Source organism: Scophthalmus maximus, chromosome 6, assembly GCF_022379125.1.
Source record: "Scophthalmus maximus strain ysfricsl-2021 chromosome 6, ASM2237912v1, whole genome shotgun sequence".
Taxonomy (NCBI): domain Eukaryota; kingdom Metazoa; phylum Chordata; class Actinopteri; order Pleuronectiformes; family Scophthalmidae; genus Scophthalmus; species Scophthalmus maximus.
Genome location: NC_061520.1, coordinates 11860174 through 11885203, shown reverse-complemented (window position 1 = coordinate 11885203; position 25030 = coordinate 11860174). Strand labels below are relative to the sequence as shown.

Here is a 25030-nt window from a genome sequence, read left to right as displayed (position 1 = left end):
TGACAATCATTGTTTGAGTTCAAACTTTCATTTGTAAGAGGAAATCTGCTCTTCAATCAAACGTCTCACTTTTAAGGTTCCTGCAACATGCTGATGACGAGTTAACGTGTGCTGAGCTTGTAAGTGATTGACTTGCTAGCCGCATCCCCAGTGACAGTTGAGGAACTCCCCGACTCCCCGTGCTCCTCCTGGCACCTTTGTCATTAGCAGCAACAGGAGCAACAGACACGCTGCTGTGGTTTAGCGGTGGAAACTCCTGTTCCTGCGAGTCCTGACACCGGTGTCTGTTAACGCTCCCGGCTCTCACCCAGGGAAACACATAATGAAAGGTACTGCACTTAACCTTCTACTAGATACTTGAAATGGGCATTGGACTGACAAGATTTTGGCTAAAATATTTCTGTTGAGTACATCAAGGGCTGCGGTCAAAAAGTGAATAAAAAGTTCTCTTCCTTAACACTATTCCTTGACCCCGATGAAAACGTCAATAGGTCAGGGAAAGGTGTGAAGGCGTGAAGGAGAATCTGTAAGGACTTACTACTGAAACATTTTTTTTTTTGTTTATAACAGAATCGTCCAAAACCGAATCACACCTCCTAAGAAAATATGATTTCAGTTTAGAGGAAACATTCAACCATCAGTTACTCACAGGAAGTAACATCAAAATATATATTATAATGAGGATGAAAACAACAACTACGGTGTTGTGTTGCTTTAAATGTTGCTGCGGCAGTGGATTTTGGGACGGCATTTTCTCATTTCCTTTCATGAGGGATGGTCCAGTGTTTCCTATGCTAAAGAAGATAAGATAGGAAGCACTGAAGCTTCCTTTCCTCATCATTTAGTGAATTCAAACAGCTCTTATTTCATGGCTGCCTCTGAAATACTACGGGTCATTTCACTCAGTTAGGAACCTCACTGAGCCAAATAGATTATTCGACCACAGCCCAGGTCTTGCCTGATCACAAAGATCCCCTGACTCGCTGACTTTCTTCCCCATCATCCCCTGAGCCACATCCGTGGCCACAGAGATACCGCGCAACACTCTCCCAGCCTCGACTGCCTGCCACTGTCACCATGACAACCCCCCGAAGCTCGACAGGAGGTGGCTATGTGGACCTGCTCGTGAAAAGCAAGTCTGACAGTCTCCTTCTCTCCGTCTTTCCCTCCCCCTCCCCTTTCCTTCCCTCTATCGCTGATTTGTACCATATTCATAGCTCACCCAGCTTTGAACCTTCGGTACTGTTCTTGTCTTCTTTGTCTCTAGGTATTTCTCCTGTTTATGTCAGACTGTCTGCATCTTAAGTTCCTAAAACTGCCAGACGCCATCTTCAGGTGCAGATGTTTGCACCGTATGCGACACTCCTGCAGCAACATCACTTGATTTGATAAACAGTCATCACTTGAACACACAACTGAGCCTCATCTTCATCAAGATGTTATTGTCATTGGTTTACTTTGTGCAAATAATGTTGTGACCGTTAAATAATGTGGAATAATTCACACCCCAGATTCTGAATGTGGAAGGGCTCTGCCTCTCTGCCTGTGAACGAGACGGGGTTTCCATGGAGACGGGAGGAGACTGTCTTCCACATTTCCCCCAGCATGATAGCTTGAAACACACACGGGCACATTTGCAGTGGCTCAGCTGTAGCCTCTCCAGCCTACAACCCCTCTTCTTCTAATTTCAACAGCAGATCCTTGAATATCTTAACCTCCAATATCTGTGCCAAAATTAATAACCTGTGTCTTGTGACTCTTGCAGCACGACTGGATGCAGCAGCCAGGACCTGTAGATTCAAACTGGTAACTATAATCATGACCTGCCATTCCAATGTTAAGGCTGCTGCACTTCAGACCTTGTTTTGCTCAGGCTCCTCCCGAAGAATGCTTAGTCTCTTTAAATATTACATAATGGTTGAGCATCATTTTCTTGAATAATCTGCACGTGAAATCTAAAAGATGATATGACAATAACACTAGTGTGATAGATGTTGGTAATTTTGACACATTTGCAACATTCAGATAGTGATGTGATTTTCACGACACTGAGACATGAGGTTATGTGGATGTAGATAGGAGTCAAACGATCATTAACATTTAATACTATGTGCATGGCTCTGTGTGTAAAGAGCTTTAAACACTAGGTATTTCGAGGTCATAGAAAAGTCTGAAACAAACCATTTTGGGGGCCTTTATCAAACTTCACCCTTGCTCATAGTGCTTGCATGCACAAAGTGCACCACAACTTGAATCAGCAAACCATTAACGTTGGTAGGAAATATATGCCTGGACCATCCATCTCTTGAATGAATCCCACCTCATCTCCTATCCCTCTCAATTATTCATGCATTTCAGATGAAGAAGAGAATCCAGACTCTGCATCTATATTTAAACCCTGGCTGGTCTAGGGTGGCTGTATAAATAGAAACAGTATAGGGTCTGGTGTGGCGCCCCAGAGGAGGCTGTTTTCATCAGGAATTTTAACTCAGAGGACACGGATTGGAAAAGAGATGAAAAACACCTTAGTGTGTGTTGTGTAGGGGCATTTCTGGAATGAAGAAATATCCCAGAACAACTTACGATGGTGTACAGTGTCGGCATAAATATAGAGGAAAGTCTGTTACATTGTTTGGGGATATTGCTCACGTATTGTCTGATAATAAATTTATGATGTGATTCGTGCTGTCTCGTGATGCACGATAGTTCATTTATCACGGAAATCTGAGGATGTCGTGGTATATGGGCGTCTGTGGCTCAGGAGGAGCGGGTCACCCACTAATCCCCCTGCTCCTCCAGGCTGCATGTCAAAGTGTCCTGGGCAAGATACCGAACCTCAAATTGGCCATCGTGCCTGTGCTGTCAGTGCGTGAATGGGATGTGTGAGAGACAGAGAGGACTGTGTGAATGGGTGGATGTCATTCAATTATACTCAGACAGCATTAGGCAGACAGCAGCACAGAAGGAAAATGTGAACATGAGAGAAGCACTGGTTTGAAATGCTAAGAAAAATGGAGACAGAGGAAGACACACCCATTGTGATAATGTGTCTTCTTCCTGTTGGTGGATTCTGTTTCTGCCTCTGGCCTTGATAACTTCCACAAAGTCATCCATTCACCTTTCCACAAAACTTGCACATGGAGTGAATGGCACCACTGAGGTGCACAACAATGATTTATACGCCACGTTGTTCTCAGTTCATATATCGATGTGGAGGATTGGTTGTGCGGTGGACTGGGTTGCATATCACAGTAATGGTGACACGGCCTCTCTGCGGGGCCATGGCCGCCTCGCCTCGGGGCCACGCAGTTGTGTTGTGTAAAAAATGGTCAAGAAGGGAAATGGACAAATTGTCAAAACAAAACAAAAAAAAACACATACCTATTAGATCCTATGAATAACTGTGCATCACAGACATGTCATGAAACACATTAGTCCTCAGCTTTTACGCTCAAACTGGTTGGCAGCAAAGACAACAAATGTATACAATATAATATATCCAATGGAGCAGAGCCTGTGAGATAGTTCAGGAAGACGAGATTGCATTCATTGCAAACTCTGCTGTAACAGTGATGCAAACGCTCGTTAATGCCGCTGCCGCTCATATCACATTTTAAGATTTCCATCTATAGGGTCTGATCTTAAGTTTCTCTGGAGGCAAGTTCATTACCGACACTACCCAGAATCTGATGCTCGTAGCTTGGTTAAAGCGTGAGGCAAATGGAGCTGGGAAAAACATACTTTGCATTCATCAGTTGACTGACTGAAATAATAACCTTTTGATTCCATAAACAGCAGATGAGAAACTGGCAAATGACAACACAAAGATCCCACATCTGATCCATGTGGATCCATCTTCACCAACTCAACCGCATATATTTGGCAATGATCACCACAGTCTGTAAAAAAACAATGCCAAATTCCTCTCCTGGCATCAAGTAAACCCCTAAAGCCTCATCTCTCTTCCTAAAAATGACATATTTAGGAGTCTGTACTATAAAAAGAAACAGAAAGAAAAAATCTTGATGGCTTTAAAATGTCTTGGATGTAGCTCTACACCTTTGCCTCATTTAGTATTTGTGGATCCGTATGCAAATGAACCCTGCCTCTTTTTCCACCCTCACCTCAGCCCTCGCCTGCACCTTTGACTCTGCTCGTCAAACACACAAATCGCTCTTTCTTTTCTGTTTTTGCTCGCGAGGACTCTACACAAAGGCAATTGGTAATTGTTGGGGAATTTTTCTGCCCTACTTGAGGGGAAGTTTTACACTTCAGCAAGGTCACCTTCTGGAGTCGGAAGCAGATGTTTCTGGGTCAGGGTGTCCTGCGTCGTAGATTATACTCAGGACAGAGACAGGGGGTTTCCATGGAGATAGACGAGGAGGCATTCTGTCTGTGAGATGACGACATGTGATCCTGAGAGTGTTAAATGCATCGCTCAGACCGGGATGGGCGGGTTTTTGGATGTGAATGCATATGAACCAGAAATCTCCTCAATATTCTACTAGGGTTTTCTAGGTATTCTACTAGAAATCCACGGTCTACGTTTTCTTGATTTAGTGTCAACTCCATCAGTTTTCCCATTACAGTAATGAAGGAGTAATTAAGGAAAACATGTTCAAACAGACACAGACTTGATATTATATATCTCCCTCTATAACTGTAGAAACGTTGCAGTTATAGATAATAATAGCATTCAGCTTGACTAAGCCATCAAATGTTAAATAAATCTTGGTCAAAATCACCTGACTTAGTAATTAATTGCTAATGTAGCTCGCAAAATATATATGATGCTCTATTGTCTATTTTACTCCAAATTAGACCATAAATTACAATGCTGTATCGGAGAACACTTGAAAATAGAGACTGAGGCCATGAACTCCACAGAAAAATGATAATTGACGTTATAATTCAAGTGAGAAGTGGAATTATTTTCTTATAGGCTTCTATAGAAACGGACTTCTTTATGCAACAAGTGGAGTCTCCCTCTGCTGGTCAGAGAACACAGGCTTGAGGCATTCCACATTGGCAGGACTTTCCAAACCCGGTGACTATACATCCATTTTTATATGCAGTCACTCTTCACATCACAACCATTGAGATAGTGGAGAAAGCTATTGCTCCCATGCTAACTTCCCAGAGTTGCGTTATCAACAAAACCTTTACAGTTTGTATACTGTTTAATTTTTCTCAGGTTCCCTGCTGACTGTCAGAGAAGGGAACATTGTTCCTCTGCCTTCAAACGCCCCGGTGCTGCTCAAACCGCGTCATGTGTTCATGTATGGTTCAACACTTTTGACAGTTGTTGATGAGCACTCCTCATGAGGGTCAGCACTGATTCGTGGAAACTGACAGTTTCAATATGACTCACTGGCTCACTGACTTCGGCAACAGGGTGTCCCAGAATGGCTTTGTTACAGAGCATGTGTCTATTGAGACACCTCATGATGAGAATTAATTTCAAAGACGTGTGTATTAAATGCTGTACTTCTGTTTTCTACTCTCATAGCAGCAACAAAATATGAACCAGATGCTTTTGGGGAGTTTTTTGCCTCTGGGAATGTGGATGATCGTCCTGCATGTGAGCCTCGTTGTTTGGAATTTAATCGGGTCCGATGGCAACCACAAACGCACAGGGCTGATCCTCCCCGTGAAAGTGATGATCAGAGGTTTTTCCACAGGGTTTTCAGGTTATTCAGGTTCAACCGGTTCTCACTAGTTTGGAGTTAGACAAGTTGATCAAGCGACTGTGGGACATGGAGACCACCTGTCATGATTCAAACCCTGTATGAGGGGGAACAAACAACATTTTCCACGTTCTCAAACTACAATTAACTTAATCTTTCTTGCACTCAAGCACATTCAGGTACCTTGAAAGTGCTTACGTTCAGCCTAATATCAAATTACTATTCTGTACAATTTCTTTCCAAAATTTAAACATGCATAGCTTAATTATAATGAAAATAAAAAATTGTATTCCATTTAAGATAAAATAATAATAAAAATCCTGGATATTTCAAAATTAGCCAATGAGCCATGTAAAAGACGGTTAATGTATTCATCAGTTCGTTTTCTGTTGCTATGTTAGGACAAAATTGTTTCTTTCCGAAATACCACAGAATTTGAGTGTAATGTGATGGTCTTTCGCCATAACGATCAACTGATGAATTGTTTATAGTTTGAAATTGTCAAACAAAAGTAAAATAAATATTGTTGCACTGCCCCACAGACCGTATCCAGTGATGCTATAAGAAACTGAAATTAGACTGATAATGCAACATCATACACTTGAAAGCCTAGAATTTGTATTTTTTGTAACCCTAACCCCTAACCCTAACCCTTCTTCTCAAATTATACAATAACAGTGAATATTCAAGTATCATCATCTGCTAAATTCAATTTTCCCTTAGTCATAAACCCCCCTTTTCTCTGGCGGAGATTCAGCCTCCGTTTCTCACAGTAATTAGTTTACAGTTTCAAACTCTCCACATCTCTTGATCTATCTCTGTTTTTTTCCCCTTACAGCCTTTGCTCTTCAGGCTTCCCTCTCCCCGGGGACGCTGATGTGTTAGTGTCTTTGCTCAGTGCTCACGTAACAGCTCAGCTTCAAATTGAATGAACAAAGGAGCTGTCTTGCTTTGCAGTTTCAAAATACATTTTTATTTTTGTCAAAGCAGATCTGTGCAATCAGCTCACTACATGAACTTCGGGATCACTTGCGCTGGTGACCACAGTTATGTAATTTATAACACACTTGCAAATTTTTTGCCATCAAGCAGCCAGAACGTGTCCACTGAAATAAACTCTCCAATAGTAAATACAGCAAAACTAACAAACTCTGCCTTCACCAAACCTTTTCTGCTGCAGTGACGCACGTCTGTGCCGCACTACAAGTCTGAAAGGCTGAGATGACACCACAATACTGAGCCACCCACTACAAAATGCATGACATGGCTTGTAAAATGCTCACAGACACAACTCAGCCCCTAGATAATAAGACCTCTCCATGTTAATTGGTGTATGAGCACTACATTATTCAGCACAATGTTAAAATATGTAAAAACAAAACAAAACAACATTAACCAATTAAATGAAGTGAGATGAACAAGCAGTGAAAATATGGTAAAGCTATAATAATAATCATAATCTTAATATTCTTCACTGGGGCTTGGTCTTTTTTGGTCATATATATATAACATGATAATTACCACTGCCAAGGTGAAATTCATTGTCTTTATACATTCTCCTCAAAAGAAGAAACATAGATGGTGGACACTCACATGAGCTTCCAGCCCAAATATGAAACTATTCTACCGAGTGTGTCTCTTGACAGAAGCAAAATGTTTTGCAATACACATTCATGCAGCCAATAGAAGGAAACCCACTGATAGTGAGAATCCCATCACCTTTCCCACACTGTTAGCATCAGGCCAAACTTTTACTAATATTGTATAATCTACCCACCATCCATCTGGCCAAAAGTTAGGTCACTTTCTGACTCACCACTTTATTGGATGAACTGGGCAAAAAAAAAATGTATAGATGAAAATGTGGTCTTTTAGATTAGTCAAAAACTGTCTACGAGTATACAACCAGCCACTCGGATTCCTAAACTTTGAATTTACATATTTTGAGGCTCTGTTAGTTAGTTTTACCGTCACAGTTCTTCATGAATACATTTTAACACGATTAATTACATTAATTTTAAGAATGTTTTACTCTGAATGTCTAAGTCTCCCAAGGCTTTCTGTCTGAATAGGCAAAACGATTACATGAGTGTGTGTGTGTGTGTGTGTGTGTGTGTGTGTGTGTGTGTGTGTGTGTGTGTGTGTGTGTGTGTGTGTGTGTGTGTGTGTGTGTGTGTGTGTGTGTGTGTGTGTGTGTGTGTGTGTGTGTGTGTGTGTGTGTGTGTGTGTGTTTGTTAAAAGGGCATTATAGAAAGAGGAAAGAGAAACAGTGAGTTATGGTAACACACTTAATATTGTCAGAATAATCCATTACATGGCTTTTCAATACATCAGAAACTGGGTGCTATGCAAATATAGATGTCCGTGGGTGTGTGTTTGCTTGTGGTCCCTTGATATTGAAAATATTTCATAGGTCAGAGCTGTTAATCAATTCCCTCAGCACTTACCTGTCTATAAATCTATTCTTACTATGAAAATTACAGACTAAAATTAAGTTTGAGATTTCAACTTTAACCTTCAACAGGAGTTTTTATGCATTTGGATCTGACTTCAGGTCAAGTTAGAGGAGACAAAACCACTCAGAGGCACTGCTTTTGAAGAGGACACACTGTGACTGGCAGAGAGCGCAACCGACATGAAAGCAATCGCCGAGGCGCTCGGCCCCTGAGTGCACATGATCCCGGCTTCTATCTCTGCACCACACCAACCCAGACATAATGGACAAACAACCCGAGAAACCCTGATATGTTATTTCCCCTTAATCCCCTATCAAGTACAAATTCGGGACTCCAGTATTGCATGATCACACTGCAGCTTTCTGCCAGAGAGTTACAAGAGACACCCAATACTATCACCCTTGATAGGAAAAAAGGTTCTCAATCCCTGCCGCAGATACTTCACTGAAAAATACTGCATTTGTAATGTTCACAATCAAGAATTGTCTCCACCTACTTGGATGGCAACAACAAATTTCACAAAGCCGTTCAATTATTCATCAGGGAGCTCTGCAATTGTTCTGGGAAATGTACTTTATACTCTGTATATGAATGTGCAGTGTTTGTGTTTATTGCCTTACATAATCATGGCCATGTGCATATATGCAGATTCCCTACAAGATAATGTTTTGTGTGATAGGTCACACTGTATAATTTTATAACTTAACCAGGTAGATAGAAGTATAAGTAGTAGATCTAAGTCGTAGTTCCACAACCTTAGCCAAGTTTTATGTTTTGAGACATCGAGCATTTGATGTCATTAAAGGATGGTGTGAAGCAGTAGTCACACAGAACTGTAAGGTTGTGATGTAACATTCATAACTGTGCATTATCCACATAACAATGGAACACAATGACTTTATGTCGCCTGACAACAGGTAAGCATGTAAACTGAAAACAAGTGAGCCGGGAATGGACCCTTGGGGTGCGCCACACCAAATACATTTAAAACTGTACTTGCCCAAGTTTTCAGATGATGTGGTCAAATCATTGGGGACCTTGACAAGGTCTGTCTTCATACTGTGGATTTAAAGCCTGTCCTAAATCTATTCAAAACACTTAAGGATACTGAATCTGTGCCTCTTTGCTAGATGAGGGGGTCTATAGTCTTGATGAAGATTGCCAGAATGCTCCAACCTTTCCACAGTCTTTCATGGGTTTTGGTCAAATTTGTGCAAAGGAAAGCTACAGGCTACAGACATCGGGGCCACGTAAGATGGGGCATGTGTCGTTGGTCTTTCAGGAGACATTCAGTCCAGATATGCAGACTTAATCATCAAGCCTTAACTGGGACACAGCAGTCTTGTTTTTATATGATTCCCATACATCGTTGTCCATTTGAATGGTTGTGACTTTCCAGCTGTCAGAAATAGTGATAGATTTTAGCCTGGTAGCTTCATGCCTTTGGATTCCTCTGCATGCTGATTTATGAAGGGGGAATACAGCCAAACCAGATTTATATGTCACCTTAAGTGTGACATGAGAGGAGCATAATTGGAATGTGTTGCCTGCCATCTGATGCACAAAGCCCACTGACAGAGAAGGAAGTGGTTATTCTCCATTTTTGGGCACATGGAGGACAAAAATGACAGCAACATTCATATTCAGCTTTGGTTTCCTCTGTAAATAGTTTGGGGCCAAACTCAGGATGATACTAGATGCCGTTTGTCCACTAAGCATGAAAAAGAATCTTAAAAATGTCAGTAAAATAATCTCAAATGTGATTAGTTCCAATTGTTTCTTTTGAGTACATTAGTAATGAATGCATGGGAAGAGGGAAATACTTTGTCCGATGTCATTGGAATTGAGGCTGTTTAAACATAGAGGTATTCTTTTGCAAAAACCCTTATCTCTTCATCCTAAACTCTGCTTTGGGTGAATATTTTTCAGAAACAAGGTTTTCAGGGTTTTCTGAAGACAGGGGAAACTGACTTTTGGGTTTGTAACGTCATTGTTGTCAGACTCCTGTAACTGCTAATACAATTTTCCGGCTCCTAATTGGCCACCATGGCTTTACAGTTAAAGTTAAATTGCCGCCTGTTGCTTTGGCATGCTCTTGACAGTGATTGGCAGCTGTGGACATAGTTGCCCAATAATTCATATTTACATCACCACTTTTTAAATGAATGCTTTTCTATTAGTGAGACTGTAGAAATAGATTATTAGCTCGCTAATGTACATTCACAGCCTCCTAATCTACAATGTCAATTACTTCTGGTATTATTCATGACAGAAACCATTCAAATCAAGGCTACATAAATGCCGCTGCAGGTGAAAAGGCATTTATTGGCCTGCAATCTAATAGTTAGGTTCGGCTTTGCAAGCGGTCAGACAATCTTATTTCATGGTGACGCAAATCTGATTTGAGCAAAAGACAGACAATACTGTGGCTTAGGAAGAAGGTAAACAGAGGGACGCTTCAAATTGGGTCCCCTGGAGAATAATTAATGTGACATTTCCCTGACATTTAGTCTGTGGTATAGTGGAGGAGCCTGAAGAAGGGGAGGAAGCGAGCGGAGCAGAGATATAACCCAGTGAGGGAAAGAGAGACGGGGAGGACGACAGGGCAGAAACAACACGGGGGGGGCAGCAACGCTGACTTTCTGCCTGAAAATCACCACAAATATCGCAGCAACATACACTTTTCGTCGTTTTGTACTAACATTGAAATACAGGAACCAAGCACAAGTGCGATTACACACACACACACACAGAGGGAGAGAAACAAACACAAATAGACTTACTTCAATACCCACTCCTTCAATGATGATAAAATTGTACTTTTGTTGCTTGGTAACCATTTGTTTTGTACTCTTCTCTAGCATTTACCATCTTTTTATGGGCAGTTAAACACACACATTTCCATCTCTGACCTAGGACAGGACAGCTCTAAAGTAGTTTGGTCTGTCGTTTAATTTTGCCCTTTTTAAACTAATTAAAAATGATAAACTCTGCTCCTTACTGTGTTTCTCTTTTTTTCCAGAACACCATCCTTTGCTGAAGGCTTACATCAACAGGAAGAGATGATGAACACTTTTTTTAATGGTAAGTACTGCAGCCACTCATCAAAGAGTGGCTATTGAGAGCAATGGATTTGCAGGAAACAATATGCACAAGCACTTTGCTGTGTCATTATTCACAGTAAGGAGCACCCATCTTGATAAAGCACTTCAAAACCATTCTCCAGTGATATTTTGATGAATTGCAGATATCACAGCGCGATAATGGATCCGATGGATTCTTGGTCGAGTCCGAGTGGTCATCTCCGCTTTGTGGGCTACAGCACATTCGTAGCTCTTAACACAATGAACATTGATTCTGCATCTATTTGTTTCCCATGAAGAAGACATTTCACTGACAGACTCGCAGCACTCATCTCGGCCCGTTTGTGGGATAGCGCCGAGATTTCTCACAATCTTCCCCGTAACAGCATCAGCCAGCACACAAGCTGCTAAGTTTAATTTCCATTTTCCATTCCTGATTGCTGCAAGCCAAACAAGGAACGGTGCTCCTTATAAAAAAAAAAAATCAATGTGTTGGAAAAAGACAGCTTCCTCTTTGATCCCTCCGATCCAAGCAAGAAGAGTGTGATCAAAGGCCACTCATGTTTAACACTGCTGTGGTTTCCCAGGTTGCAGTTGCAGGTGTGGCTCCCTGAAAAGCCCCGCTAAGGGCAAACTCTGTCTTTGTGTACCAGCTAAAGGTGGGAGCAGCTGATGGACGTCGGCAAAATTGGCCATCAGATAAAGATAAAATGTGCAGTGGGGTGAGGACCTCAACATCTAATCACGACCAGGGCAAAAGGACGCGGCTGTTACGAGCTAAATGCAGGGTTACAGTTTCATTCAACCAAATAGTGCTTCATATTGACACGCAAAGAGGAATTCTTTTCCTTAAATTCTTACTAATAACTGACTTAATCACGACCTAAACTTCACTGTTATTAACGAACCTCTCTCTGGGTTTCTTCATTCCGCTCTTGCTCTACTTGTTCATTAAAATATGGGCAGTAATGGCACATCACAACCATCTTCCATTAATCAAAATCCCTCCCAAGCACATTTATCCAAACGTCTCAAACAATTCTAAAATAATGTGTTATTATATACATTTGATTATTGTTATTCATGTGAACAATATATATAATTCAGAATACCCCAGCGTCCGGCGGAAAAGGTCAAATTCAATTGGCTCAGGATGACCCAGGGTGGGGGTTATCACAAACAAACAATTGACAGAATTGCAGGGAATATTTCTACAAAGAGTCATATATGTAGTTCATGTAAAGGGCAGCTATGAGATATTGCAGTGATTTGATGGTGCATAATCAGTGCATACATCATGTAAGACTGCGAGTGTGCATCCGAACATCGTTTTTGTCTGTATGATGGCACTGCAGTGACAAACAGATAGACATTTTCAAAAGCGAGCTAATTTTATATAGCAATAGACTTAAGTCACACATTTGATAACACAAGCATCACAGGGGATACAAATAATGAACCCTGTGTCGTGTTTTTAAAATGATTTGTGATGAGTCGTTTTCACTGTTACGAAACTGATTTGGCTGTAAAGACACCTTCTAGTTCTTGAACAACAGTAATGACAGATAATTGCACACACATCCCACCGCTGACTAATCACATCCACTGGCTTTTTTCTATATCCATCACCCTTTACTTTCAGTTCCAACCCTTGAGTGATCAAAACAGGTGCAACAGCAAAAGAAAAACACGGACGTGTCCTGATTAAACCATTCTGTGCAAAAATTGTGCACAATTCAAAACTGTAATTACCCGTATTCAGTTGTCCATATTGCTCACATAGCATAGCATGTGTTAGGCTTATTAATAAAGATTAAATGTTCTAAGAAATAGAATACAACATGACAGCATCCAACGTAAGTTCATTTAAATAGACTACAAACACAATGACAAGCTGCTAATATGCTAATATTCTCCCAATTAAAGTGCTTACATGCTGATGTAGGCAGGTCTAATGTTTTCCACACCCACCATCTTAGTTAAGCATGCAAGCATGGACATTTTCAAACTTTGCACTAATTAAAAAGTACAGCTAATGGAAAGTCACAAGGTTAACATGTATCGGGGTCATAAACCTGTGTATTGAACAAACTGAGCCAAGGCAAGTACATTAGCTCTGACTGATGTCAACCTCTAGGTGGCGCTAAATAATCAGCGCATCTCCAAAGTAGGTAGCTTTCAACATGTGGGCACCATGAATGTCATGGCCATCCATCAAATAACTATTGAAATATATAAGTCTGAGCCAAAGTGGTGCCAAGCGAACCACAGAACAACAGACACACATTAGCATCCGCAGAAGTAGGCTGCTGAAAATACAAATGCACTGTGTGTGTGTGTGTGTGTGTGTGTGTGTGTGTGTGTGTGTGTGTGTTCTCATGTTTCTGTGTGTGTGTGTGTGTGTGTTTGTTTGTGTGACTGTGTGCATCCCTGTGCAATTCATCATCACATTAGCGTTTGGATTCCTTCAACCAATCACGCACTCATCTCTTTCACACGACCTCCGATGACAATTACCTTTGCTGCGACGGACGAGCTGGGCTTTTCCAAGAGGTCCCAAAGTTTTTTCCGTTTTTCCGCACAGCAGGTGTTGTCGAATTCTTCTCCCTCTCTGTCTTTTAAATTGTCTGCCTCCCTTTTGAGCTCCTCGTTCATTTGCTCCTTTTTCTGGTGGTACCTCGCCTGGCAGCACGACTCCAGGTAGATCTCATCGATTCCCCAGTAGTCGAGTTCTTGGCTGAAGGAAAGGGCGCACATTTCTTCCATCATGTGCAGCTTGCCCGTGCGGTAGAAGTTCAGAATGGACGTGAAAGCCCCCGGATGTCGGTCAAAAAAGTACTCGTTCTCCTCAAGGTTGTAGTCGTCACACACTTCCATCAGAGTCTCATGGGTGTTGCAGTCTCTTAACTTCCCCAACCGTGTCCGTGGCAGCCTATCTAGTGTTCGCCACAAGACTTCATGCGGGAGACCCCCGACATTCAGCCTGGCTCTGCGGAAACATGTCTTGCTGCGAATGATGTCCACCGGTTCAGGTGGCAGGGATGACATTGAGCGGGAGCCAGCTTTATTCAACTCTGCCAAAGATTTCTCCATGATGACTTTGTGGTGTGGGAGCAGGCAAACATCCAGGGCTATGGACTACTGTCGGCCCTGTCGTCTTTCATTACTGTATCTAAAGGAATAAAATAAAAAAATCAGAAGGACATCATTAGTATTCTAAGATTAGTCCAAAATCTCAGGGTCAACACGACGGTCATTAGACTCTGAAATAATACGGTAGAAATACTAAAGCTTCCCAACCTGGAGGTCAGGACCCAACAAGGGCGCCAAGATATTGATGGGTCATAAGACGATTTAAGGAACTGAACTGAGTTAATGAACACCCTCAGATAGAGGTTCTCGAGATCAGGGTAATTGTATTTAGGGGGTTAACAAGAAATACATTTGGGAACCATGACTAATATTATTGATCCGGTTTTTAATTACCATTTTGCAGCTGCAGTAAATCGATTATGCAAAGGAACCGTGTTGAATATGAATATGAATAAGGTCTCATCAAAACTTGAAACGCCAGTAATTGTTTCTCCAGGTGCAACGTGGTACAGAGCTGAAACTATGAGCGGATTAATCAATTAGGCATTTGAGAGAAAGTAAATATTGTTTTTATAGTTGATCTATCATTTAAGTTTTTAAATGCAATAACGTCCAAAATACCCTGGGAAAAGCTTCTCCAATTTGAATAACTGGTTATTTTCTGTGACATCAACGCAACATTTTGGGCTATTGATTGTTGCTCATATAACAAAAACAGTTACAACTAGACTAGATTAATACACAAATACATATTAGCGTGGGACTTCTCGTTCATTTTTTGATTTCCAAGAGGCGTTACCAACGGTTGCAGACGAATTATGCCACGTCTGTTTGGCGTTTCGAAAAAATGTCAACAGAGTAGAGCGTACAGAGAGGAAACGTCTGTGATGAGGATTCCACAATGTCTGTGAACGAGTGTTTTGCCATTTTTGTGGGAGAAATTTGAAAATATCGGGTACTTTAGGTCAAATGCTCATTCGTTAGCGGCGGCCTCGGTTGTTTTCAGAAGTCGCTTCAGTCCCATTATCAGAATATTGGTTTGTGATTGGACCGGCAGGTTTTCTGCTGGAGGGGAAATCACTTCCCAGTGGAGGGGATCCAGGCCGTACTCTGGCAGAGCAAACTTTAAATGAGCCCCCAGAATTGGTCTGGGTCCCAGGCTCTAGATTGACACCTGTGGAGAGTGAAAACAATTGATGGTTTTACTCTCAGTTCTCCTATGATGGAACAAAACCACCGTACCTGAGGTAAAACTGAAGCAATTTGATAAACCACCACCTCGTAAAATATAAGCGAAACAAATTCGGCCTTAAACACAGATTTTGACACCCAAGTTCCTCTGCGGGGCCACAAGATGGAGGCCCTGTTGCAGGTGATATTGTTCTGCAGTGGCGTAAATGCCTAACATGTTTTGCGATGAAGCGTGTTATATGAAAATGTAATAAGGTACATCTGGGGCTCTTTTGGACCCCCCGGAGGAAATGGGTGGACCACTTCCGTTTTGAACCCAACCTCGGAGGCCGATGTTTAAGGGCTAATAATGAAAATATGAATCTCATAGCCCTGGCGTGGCTGTGTTTGTCTATTTGGTGCTGTGGTCTCTCCAGCAGCCTTGTGGTTGATCTTTGCCCATCTGACGCCTCTGCAGTGATGTGGGCGGGGCCGCGGGGCGCCACACCGATGACTTGTGGCGCAAAGTGAGCGCTGTCCAGTCCGGGGGTGCTGAAAACACCAGGAAACGCCGCTCACTCCCCGAATCGTGGCCCGGAACCTGTGTCTGTGATCGGTGTTATGTCCGTGGACGTGGCACCGGCTGCGTAGCTCACTTCATGATTTTTCCGTGTTCACGTCTGCACATGACGGAGAGCGTGGAAGCCCTGAGGACACCTGGGGCCTGCAGGTGTCGCGCACTGATCACTGTCGCGCAAAGTTTCTAATTCTTCCAAAAACACTGTAAGGGCCAAAGTTGTGTCAGCGTGCATCAAGAGGTGCACACGGAACAGAAACACGTTGACAGAACGACGTGCACGTTGGCTCGCGCGTGCACGCGGCAGGCTGCAGGGAAGCAGTTTGAGGGGGAAAAGAAAAAGAAGACATGTTCGTTTGCAGCAGCTTCCACCCTCCCGTTTCATGATGAAACGATTCCGCGTTGAACGAAGCACAGAGATGTCCTCCCGAGGCTGAACGGCGACGGGCACAGTGGGATGTTTGAGCATCCCCCCAAAAAAATAACACACCGCAATGTTGTGCATGCAAATCCTCCACCGTTACGCGCTGTTGCTGTTATTCAATAGGCTCCATGTTGGCTCAGTTTTAACGCATGTGCCACTGAGATATATATATATATATATATATATATATATATATATATATATATATATATATATATTACAATTTGCATGTTACACATTTTAAGTCCACAGATGGAGACAAGCTGAAAACATTAAAATAAAATAAAATACCGTGATGAGTTGTTGTCATCCTGCACCGACTCGAACCGGCGCGTACCGACCTGTGAACAAGCAATTCGCTGACACAAACAGAGAAGAAGCAATAGCTCCTTTTTTTTTTCTTCTCTTTTTTAAAGGGAGGTGCAGTTATTGGTTTCCTATTGCCGGGGTCTGAGCCCATCCATTCCCCCCTCCTCTGCCTCCGACAGGGCAGAGAAAAGCCCCCTCAGCCGGATCTACTGTCCGTGCGCGCCGCTCCGCCGCTCCGCCGCTGCGCACGTCGCCCCGACGATCAACAAGTCCGACGACAGGAGCCCGTCCGGACAGACCACCTGTGATCCCGGTCAGCTGTGCGAGGCGGCGCCGCTTCTCCGCGGAGGTGGATCCATGTCGGCGCGGCGCGGCGCGGCGCGGCGCAGCCTCCTCATCCACATCCCGTTAACCCTTTCGGCGCAGTCAGGTGTTTGGTGTTGTAGGCAAAGGGCGTGCAGTGATAGGATCGGTGTGTCTGTAGCGATATGTAACACTGCATGCATGATGTCATGACAGCACACGCGGACGTATGCTGGAGAGCTGTGATCTCTGAAGGCACAGAGGCAACACCCTCTCCACATGCAATTACTGGTGGGAGAAGAACTAAATCATCTCCTACTTGAGTGAGAACCACTAATACAAACAATATTGCTCCATGTCAAAATCCTTCACAAGTGAGATGATTACTCAGAAAATTAAAAAGACCAGACAAAGGTTTGCAACATTCATTTGTTTTCATGTTTTTGGACTGAATCGTTTATTTATTTTTCTTTCTTTTTTGTGTGAAATGATGGTTGAACCTATTTGGGCTTCGGGTCGTTATTTAACTGAAACCATTTTTGGACCTGTTGACTACTCAAGGATCTGAAACCTTACAAGGGGCCTAACTTCCTTTATTTTTGGAATTGGCCACAAGACAAAAAAGGTGAGGAAGCTTAATTGCTTCATTTAATTTCTTCACTGGCTAAAGCACATTAAGTACAGTACTTGAGTAAATGTTCATATTTGGTCAATGAATACACTCTTCCCCCAGTTCACTTGTCCAATATCATACTTAAACACAATGTTTTCATGTTTTCTCTTTCTTCCCGTCTCTTACAGAAAATACACTTGACAAGAGGAACTTGATGCTGCAGTTACTAAGGTGATTTATTCCACATTTTGAAAACCTAGAAATATTCAACTAACTGAAGCCCAAAGTACAGAGGCCATTTATAGTTTATCAAAAATGGGAAATGTCAAGTTGAATTAGTTTTTCCTTCTTTTAAAAAAAAATAAAAAAAATACACACAACAAAGTTAAATATGATATCTGAATAAATAGTGCTACAGTACATACGACAAAAATGGTCAATCAAATTTAGCAATTTGTACACTTCATTAAGTCATATTTCATACAGAGGCTCCTTCAGCCGATATCGAACCTGCAGATCTCCGTCCGGCTGCAGCATTCCAAAGCCGTAGCGACTGGGATTTACTGGCGGCAGTTTGTCGTCCGGGTCACACGTCTCAATATCAAGATGGGTCAAGAGCAAGAACACAAATCTAGACACACAAGGGGTAAAGTTTAGAACGGGCGTGGCGACAAACCGCACATTGATAGACATTACTTGTGAGACTCTGTATTAGAATGACTGATCCCCAAGGTTTACACATCAGCATCGAATAACCTGCTCCCCTTTTTGCATGTTATTGATTGGGAGGGTCGACCTTTAACCTTTCTAACTGGATATGATGCCCAACAAAGACACACGCTCCCAACAGCCTGTCCTCCATCACCCTTCGCCTCTTTCATACAGTTCATTACAGAGCATTAGCCATTACTGACTTACAGCTTGTTGCTAATGATGACAGAGGGCATGAGAGTAGGATTGAAATGATAATAGAGGGAATATTATGTTGAGATGGATTTATCTGGTCTGGTCTGGTAATGGGGCTGAAATTGTGGGACATTCTTTGATTATGAATGCATCATTCCAAAACTCAAGATATATCATGGAAAGAAATGAGGATTTTTTTTTTTCCACACTCACTGTTTGACTGTTTGAACAGCAAAATCTTTCCCGCTGCAGATGTTTCCCCCTGCGCCCCAAGGCAGGGTGTAGTACTTCAATATTTTTTCATCCTTGTAGAATTTATCCTTCACTGTAATATCTTCATTTAAGAAGCGGTCGTACTTGAAGAGCTATTGAGAAGAGACGAATGGAAAAAATGACGAAAACACAAGTTACATTTGTGCGTTGCAATATCATCAACACAGGCTTGATCGCGTGGATTAATGCTCCACATCTTCTGTTTAAAAATAATATGCAGTTATGAGTTATGTATCCACCGAAGACAAATAAGCTGAATGAACTTTGGGAATAGTATATCTTGCTCTCGTTCAAGTCAACTCCTAGTTGTACACAACTATATATCGGGATTGTTCTGGAGTACACTTTATACATGCATGGGTACCTGTGGGTCTTGGTGTATCTCTGGGTCCATTTGAGGGCTGAGGAAGGGGAACAGACAAACTCTGTCCCCCTGTCTGAGGTGGTACTCCTGTCCGTTGGCCATGTGCAGCGTCTTGTCCTGCACCACTTCTCTGGAGATCATTACTGCAGCGGTGAGCCGCAGGGTCTCGCTCAGAACGCTATCTGCAGAGCAGGGAGGACAGGAGAGTGGATGATCTCCGAGGGGCATCCTTACGAGTGAAATCAGCAGTGTCCTCCTCGGCACGGAATCCGTACAAACATTTGTGCAAGTAAATGAGGAAAGCGACCATTATTTTCCTTTGAATAGGAAGGTCAAGCTTTTACTGTCGCTGACATTGTTTCAGTGCTCTAATCCTATGATATTCAACAGGTCAAATGAGCCTTTGTCTCCATCCCAACGCAGAGGCTAAACCCAGACGTCGAGGGGTTCAAGTGTCAAGTGAAGAGGTAAAAAGGGCAGCCAGCAGCTGTTGCGTACCAAGCACAGGCGTGCTGTGTGCTTCCAGCAGGTCGGTGGGAGGATGCTGTCGGTGAGTGTCCTGGGAAATAAGGTGTCCGACCTCGGATCTTACAGCCTCCATGGCCTCAGGGTGAGTGAGCAGGAAGCCGAGGAGCCAAAAGGCAGCGGGTCCAGCGTTACACTGAAAAGAGAATATGCCCAGCTTAGCACGCTCTCCGAGTATAATTTGTACATGTGGGCCTGTAATGCATACAATGTGGAGATGTTTTAGTTCCTCGTTTTTACCCCTTTGGAACTTTTCTACCATTATTTCTTCTCGCGGTTCTCTGTCGTGCAGCTGATACGAGGAGAAAGCTTGTGAATCAATCCACGTTTTTGTGGACTCTGCTGGGAGCCTCTCGGGGAGAGACACCTCAGCCTGTCAGACGGTAATTGCCATGAGTTAAGGGAGCTGTTCTTCTCACCTCTGTGCATCTCGCAGGTCAACTCTCCACTGACAGCCAGAGCAAATACTCCAGAGCAACTGGAGGTGCGTCACGTTATTGTCACTCTGCCCCCTTCAGATCTGATGCCTCAATTATGAGGAGGCTGGTTACGCTATCATCTGCGGCGCAGCGAGTTTTCGATGGTAGTTTGGCACTTTGACACATTTTCTCAGAGAGTTGAATAAGGGGATTGATACCACTTGACTGTTTTCCGGTGGCGGTGACAGTGTGCCGACGCCGCACCCCACTAAGTCATCAATTCCTCTAAAACGACAGTGGCTAATGAATTTCAGTCTGTGTGTGTTTCAGGCTGAAAGCATGACATGTTCGCTAAAAAAAGAAAAAAGGACAGAAACTGTAATGTGCAGCTGGAGGTTGAGCTTGGAAAGTGGCTTTAGAGAAACCCTAGAATTCTATACTTCACTCTGCAATACCTCATTGTGCCTGTACCATGCACACATGAAAGCCATATTCAGTTTGGCACCTCTCTCACTAGCCTCGCATCTAATCCCTCTATTCTCTGCAGTGGTGCCCCAGTTTCCATCCCAGACTGAGACTGTGTGTGTGCTCCAATATCCCAGCAGACATGATAGTGCACAAACTAAACACGCAGGGGGAGAAGCAGTGTTTCCTGGACCAGCGGCGAGCCTTGAGGGAGCCTGCAGTGGGTGGCCTGTGTCCGAGGTTTCCCCACGCTTAAACGCTGTGCACCGGCAAAACTGGGTGAGCACTCAATGTTCCAGTGAGAGTGACCGGTAAACGCGAGGGTTGAAGCTATTAGAAGTCAAATGCAGCATAGATGAAAAGCACACATAGACTTTTTAAATAGCTCGTCATCTCCCCCACCTGGCGGCAGAGAGCAATGACACCCACGTGGCTTTGGATCCTGTCTGGACGGGTGAGCGACAATTCTGAAAGGCCTGTTCACGCCAATGTCAATATTTCTAGTACGGCAACTGTGTGCACTAAATACATAAATAATATTTGAACAAGAGGCCTTGCTCATGGGTGAGGTTAGAGTTGGTGAAGTCTTAGACGGCAAAGCAAAGTATTCAAGAGAGTTTCATATATTGTACTTCAACAACCACTTTCCTCAATTCACCCAGGTAGAACGCATATCTTCAGTGGGGCTGCTTTGTATCAGCTGCAGGGGAGAACTTGATCGTCAGTTCAGTTTCCTGGAATGACTGAAACTGTGTGACGTAAGTAAAAAGGAAGCAGCTGCTGACTAACACAGTTCTCTTATGCACGCAAAAGTAATTACTAACCGCAGAACACGATAAGGCGTCACGGAAACTGGTTCACCACTGGCAAAACTCTGCTGCGAGTTACAGGTTGAGGCAGGCAACTCTGACAAACTGGCAGAGAAGAATCCACAGTCTGTCCCCTCTGCATTGTTGGCAGACTGAGCACCGTGGAGTGGAATTCAGGCATGCAGACTGGGTGTGGAGGCTTTGAGATATTTTGAAATCATCGCGTGGCCTTGCATGTGTCTGGGGTTCTCATGTGCGTGGGAAGGACACGGACAATAAGCCAGCTCTCACCTGTGTGGTCCACAGCTGCAGCAGTAAAGCCCTTGTCTGCATTTCTGCATCGACGCCCTGCTCCTGCAGGAAGTGATGGTAGCTCTGCTGCCAGGAGCCCGTCTCTGACCTGCCGCTCAGCCTGCCCTGGGACAGCAGCTCCCACAGTCGCTCCCGGGATGAGTTGGCTGTTTTGCTCTCCCCTAATTTGAGATCCAAAATTGTGTGCAAAAATTAAATTCGTAGACACCCCACTTCGCCGTATGAAGTCAAAATCTATTTTTACTCAAACCATTTCATTTTAGGACCCCACCACCATACCTCGGTTGAGTGAGGAGCGGGCTACTTTGGTGAGGAGATTGTCAAACTTGCGGAACTCTTTGTAGACCGCAGCAGCATTGTCTGTGCTCTCAAACAATGTAAGATATCCAGCCCTGAGAAAATCGATAAGGTGTAAAAACAACAAAACAACTCCTTGTCTGTCACGCCTGGTTGTGTAAACACGGACGTTGAGTGATCTACTGCATCTGGCTGACAAAAATGGTTCTTCAAATGCCGGCTGTTACCTGAAGAGTAGGCTGTAACACAGGCTAAAGAGCCCCTCCTGCCTCCACTTTGAAGGGCCACAGTCTCGGTGGTCGCTCAGCAGCAGGCTCTGAAGGTGAATGTTCATGGAACTGCTGAGCTTGGACAAACCGTGGCCTTGAAAATGCCTGAGGAAACCCCAAATAAAGAGGATACTTAGGTTTCAAAGAACCGTATCTGTTGTCGATGAGATATCGAAGTTTGAGAGAAGCTTTGATTACCGTTTCATCCATGTCCTCTCTGCGGCGGGCTTGACGCTTGGCAGCTGAAGACTGAAGATCCGTTTCAGTAGCTGGTTTCTGTTGCGGGTGAAGTCCAAAAACTCGGTGTCGTTTATCACGGCATCAAAAGACTTTGGGTCCAGCAGCACTGTCACGTAATGACCAGCAACACAGACCTGCAGGGACAACGTTTAAGTTGTTCAGATATGCATTCTTTCCATTTGCATCATTTTAACCAGCTGTGAATTATTATATTTTTCTTTTTCATAAAAATACTCTGGTCGTCTGTATTTTTATTATAAGTTATGTGGAATAACCATTCAGTGACACACTTTGCTCTACATTGACGCAATAGGAAGTTGTGATTTAGTGCAGATAAGATCCCATTTTGCTGATTTAGATTAGTTGACCACTTCTTGTTCCTGTATGCAAAAAAACCCCAAAACGTTGATATTTCTCTAACAACAATTACAAGGACTTTTTAATCCGTTTGACCGTCCAATTGTCATTGTCATCAAACTCAAAACAGCTCCTCAATTCTTTGAATATTGTCATTTTTGTAAATGAGCTTTCCACGTGGCGACCTTCATCAGAACTCACTGTGAAGATATCCCCATGTTTCTCTTTCATCCGGGCCAAAAACTTTGCAGCATCTTTTCCAAACTCAAGCGCGTGCCCCAGCCACGGGATGGAACCTTTGTCCAGAGGTGGCTCATTTTTCTGTCTGCCAGGAATAAAGACAGTCGTTAGAGTCGCGAGAAGGTGATGCTGTTGGTTTATCTATGTTTCATTCATTCGTGAATCTCAACCAACAGGTTTGGAGTCAGAGTGAACTCGTGCCAACAGAACTTCCTTTGTGTATCTGAAAAGTCACGCAGCACTTAGACTGGTTAACTGGACTTCACTTTAGAAAATAAAAGTTTCTAAATCATAACATTTACAGAATGTGTTTTGCAGTATCCTACACACTTTCAGATACAACCTGTCAGATGAACCGTTGCTCGTAATTAATTGTCTGATACATAAATGGCTTTACCTTGTGCGAGTTGAGTAAAGGAGAACTATTATAAACAGTCCAATAAGCAGCAAGACCAGCGTCCATAACATGTTTCCGTGAAATCTGATGTCCCCTCTGTCCCACAGATAATTTACTCCATAGCTGCTGGAAACTCCCTTATGTCTGGCTCAGCTTTTATCTGCTGCTTGTTTGGAGACGGAGTGAAGGTGTGGCTTGTGAAAGAAAAAAAAAGAATAAGTGTTGCACCATACTCTGGAGCGGACAATGTGAGCTTTGTGACACATCAAGTCACATAAACTTAAAATGGCTCTAAAGACAAAGTAACCATTTCTGCTTTAGTACACATTAACATAGACCTTTCGATATTATTTTTCATTGATATAATTTAATTCCATGGTATTTTCATTTCATGTAATGCATGGAAAAAAAAACACACCTGCCAGTAAATTTCCCAGCAGTGACATCATGAGAGTTAGGAGACTCATGTTTCAATCGAATGGTGATGTCAGGGCTCAGATATTTTATAGGAGGTGCTTTATATGACAAAATCCAGTTTACATGTAATATTGTCAAATGTCTATTTATACCTCCTCTAACATGACTTAGTCACAGGCCAAGTATCTACTGATGACAATGCCTGCCTGCCACACTAATACCAATGATTAATTCTGCTTTTTTAAATTGTACCATCTGTCACCATTTGAGTTTTGTTCGTGCCTGTTACATTCCCGTTTTATTGTTAACAGACCTTCCAAAATGTGCAACAGTTTAACATAAGGTCGGCTGGGGCGACTGAAAATCTTGCAGTGGAATACCAAACCCAAAAGCCCTAGCTGAATTTCAGGAATTCTATTATGCAGTTGTAATTTATTTTGGAGTTTGGGATTTGAGGTTTGGAGATTTGGATTTTGTTAATTTAAGTCTGTTTTGTTACCTTAGTTATTAAATACTCTTTTTTCCTTAATTTGGGTCCTGCTCCTTCAAACCTGTGACACCTAACTATACTATATTGATTAAAATGATACTACCTAATGTAAAATATATTTTAACCTAATGTAAAACAGATAAAAGCAGAATTTGGGGGGGGGGGCACTGGACTCTGGGGAGAAAGGCTCAAAACAAGGCATATTTGCAGCAGGGTGCCTGGCTTTCACCAACACCCAGACTGTGTGGCCAGTTCCTCTGTCATCAAACACGGAAGCTAGGATTGTCACTAAAGTCCTGCAACTTAAAACTCATTCGAAACTTAATTTCACACCCACAATGTCGCAACAAACTTTGCTTGTTAAATAGCTCAGGGAAAAAAATCTCAGACGAGCCCTCATTTGTTACATCCCCTCTTTAAAGGGGAAGAAGGAGAGCGACGAAACAACCAAAAGATCTGCAGGAGTCAAAGTGAACGTGTAAATAAAACTTCAACAGACCTTGAAAAAAGTGCAACAGGTTAACAAAATTGGGTG

At 42.8% G+C, this 25030-nt stretch overlaps 2 protein-coding genes across 2 annotated transcripts in view; both read right to left on the bottom strand.

Moving 5' to 3' along the window:
* kcnb1 (potassium voltage-gated channel, Shab-related subfamily, member 1) overlaps positions 1-17121 on the bottom strand; it is a 28385-nt gene extending 11264 nt beyond the window's left edge. The window contains exons 1-2 of the mRNA XM_035631010.2: positions 16782-17121; positions 13744-14398 (exon numbers count right to left, since the gene is read on the bottom strand). Coding sequence (XP_035486903.1) covers positions 13744-14319 — 576 coding nt within the window. The 5' untranslated portion in view covers positions 14320-14398; positions 16782-17121. The remainder of the gene's footprint in view (positions 1-13743; positions 14399-16781) is intronic.
* Positions 17122-17926: 805 nt separating this feature from the next.
* On the bottom strand, positions 17927-23783 carry ptgis (prostaglandin I2 (prostacyclin) synthase). Its single transcript, XM_035631011.2, has 10 exons — positions 23589-23783; positions 23153-23276; positions 22553-22728; positions 22313-22459; positions 22068-22180; positions 21768-21949; positions 19757-19919; positions 19259-19440; positions 18835-18986; positions 17927-18346 (listed from the first exon to the last, which is right to left on the bottom strand). Exons 1-10 carry the CDS (start codon positions 23657-23659, stop codon positions 18187-18189), a joined length of 1470 nt encoding a protein of 489 aa, XP_035486904.2. The 5' UTR covers positions 23660-23783; the 3' UTR covers positions 17927-18186.
* Positions 23784-25030: the final 1247 nt, after the last annotated feature.

What these genes read in the sequence shown, in the direction of transcription:
- ptgis (XM_035631011.2), bottom strand. Translation starts at nt 23,659, where the DNA reads ATGTTATGGACGCTGGTCTTGCTGCTTATTGGACTGTTTATAATAGTT. An exon ending in TGTTACAGCCTACTCTTCAG is followed by an intron (nt 22,181 to 22,312) that starts GTAACAGCCGGC and finishes CGATTTTCTCAG; the next exon opens with GGCTGGATATCTTACATTGT. An exon ending in GCTGTTCAAACAGTCAAACA is followed by an intron (nt 18,347 to 18,834) that starts GTGAGTGTGGAA and finishes TTGTGTGTCTAG; the next exon opens with ATTTGTGTTCTTGCTCTTGA.